This window comes from Tachyglossus aculeatus, unplaced genomic scaffold (assembly GCF_015852505.1).
Source record: "Tachyglossus aculeatus isolate mTacAcu1 unplaced genomic scaffold, mTacAcu1.pri scaffold_116_arrow_ctg1, whole genome shotgun sequence".
Lineage (NCBI taxonomy): Eukaryota > Metazoa > Chordata > Mammalia > Monotremata > Tachyglossidae > Tachyglossus > Tachyglossus aculeatus.
This window is the reverse complement of record NW_024044848.1, coordinates 1708078-1710010: the sequence shown is the minus strand read 5'-3', so window position 1 is coordinate 1710010 and position 1933 is coordinate 1708078. Positions and strand designations below refer to the sequence as shown.

General features: G+C 42.4%; 1 protein-coding gene across 1 annotated transcript; it reads right to left on the bottom strand.

Moving 5' to 3' along the window:
• Window positions 1–251: 251 nt before the first annotated feature.
• LOC119922665 (olfactory receptor 10A5-like) lies at window positions 252–1121 on the bottom strand. The gene has a single exon (XM_038742368.1). It carries the CDS (start codon window positions 1119–1121, stop codon window positions 252–254), a length of 870 nt encoding a protein of 289 aa, XP_038598296.1.
• Window positions 1122–1933: the final 812 nt, after the last annotated feature.

The window sequence follows — 1933 nt, the reverse complement described above, 5'->3', positions numbered from 1 at the left end:
TTCTGCCTTCTGGGTTTGTACAGGTGTTGGTCATCTTGGCTCTGAGAACTGATTTACTCTTCCATAGTCTTTCAAGCCCTTAGCAAATAATAAAGATGGTAATAAGCTAGGTCACAGTGAATAAGCAAAGCCACTAACTTCTTGACATCTTAACAGAAAAAGTCACCTTCTAAAATCAGAGCTTCCCAGATACTGGGAAAATATCTTTTTTACCCAGAATTCCTTTCAGGGCCCCTTTCACCTCTTGCTTCTTAAGACTGTAGATCAGGGGATTTAGCATGGGAGAGAAGACTGAGAGAAAGCACCTTCTTGCTCTCAGTAGTGTAGGAGGATTTGACTCGGAAATAGGTCAGACTCGCAGACCCAAAGAACAGCAAGACTACAATGAGCTGGGATGAGCAGGTGGAGAAGGCTTTGTGACGGCCCTTGGCAGAGGACATCTTCAGGATGGTGATGAGGATGTGGATGTAAGACATAATTATCAATCCAAAGGGGAGCATCAGGACGATAACAGTCCCAGTTACACAATACACTTCAAATGCAAAAGTGTCTGTGCACACCAGCTCTAAGAGAGGAGGGCTATCACAGAAGAAATGGTTAAGTACATTAGGCCCACAGAAGGGCAGTGTAAACATCATTGTAATCTGTACTGTTGCCACGGGAATCCCTGATAGCCAGGAAGCCAGGGCCAGCTGCAGACAGAGCCTCCAGTTCATAATGAGAGAATAGTGGAGCGGGGCACGGATGGCTGCATGTCTGTCATAAGCCATTGTTGTCAGGATCCAACATTCCGAGGCCCCGAAAAAGAAGGAGAAATACATCTGGGTTGCACAGCCACCAAAGGAAATACTTTGATTCTTGGACAGGAAATTGGTGATCATTTTGGGGATGATGACAGTAGTTCCACCTATATCCATCAGGGACAGGCTCCTGAGGAAAAAGTACCTGGGGGTTTGAAGGGCAGAATCAACTACGGAGACCAGCACTAAGAGGGAGTTTACTATCAAGACTATTAGGTATATCACAAGGAAAATCATAAACAGGTAGACCTGAAATTCATGGAGATTTGAGAAACGCAAAAGAATGAATTCAGTCATGTGTGACTGATTGCCTTCCTTCATTCGTGTTAGTGCTTTTTTTTAACAGTGTAAGGACTGTAATATCTGGGTCCAAAATGTGTTTTCTCTTTCAGGAAAGAAATCAGTAGCAATGTTTTCAGAGTTCAGATCTTGCCTACAAGCATTTGTGAGCATGAGGTTGGGTAGCTTGTTTAGTCCTGGATCAAAGAAGTGACTGTGGAATGTATGGAGTCTAAGTTTTCTGTGGGTAGAAGCAAGTTCAGGAGAGTGGGGAAGTCGTGAAGTTAGCGAATAATACAAATTCTGCAAAGGAATGATAAGAAAGTATTTCATTTTATCATCACTTGTTAATGTTTATCGTTATTGAACCCTAATTTTCCCACCACACTATGGCCTATCAACGTTATAAGACAGAACAAAGCCTGCTAGGGAATTAAATAATCACAGCTTGACTGCAGGGAACAAAGCACCCCTATACATGACTCACACATAGAAATCTCTTCAAATCCCCATCACACAACAGCACACACAAACCCACCTACACACAAACACACATACACATGCACACAGGCTGGGTATTCATGTACCTAACAATGACAAGGTGAAAGGTTCACAAGAAAAACAAACGAAACAAAAAATTGTGCTTCTTAGTAACATAGAAGATCCCCAAATTGGTTCCCTGATTCCTGGCCACGCCTCTTCCCCCAGCCTTCCTCTGACCACACAATAGACCATAAATCAGAATTACAGAACATAAAATACATTTGGGAGTAATTTTCCACATATTTACCCCCTTTCTATTTATTCCTTAGACTCAGAAAGAGCTCTTATCTCCCAGCGACTATATCATTTTA

Bases quoted from the DNA above. Each gene is read 5' to 3' on its own strand.
- LOC119922665 (XM_038742368.1), bottom strand. From the start codon at position 1,121: ATGAAGGAAGGCAATCAGTCACACATGACTGAATTCATTCTTTTGCGT.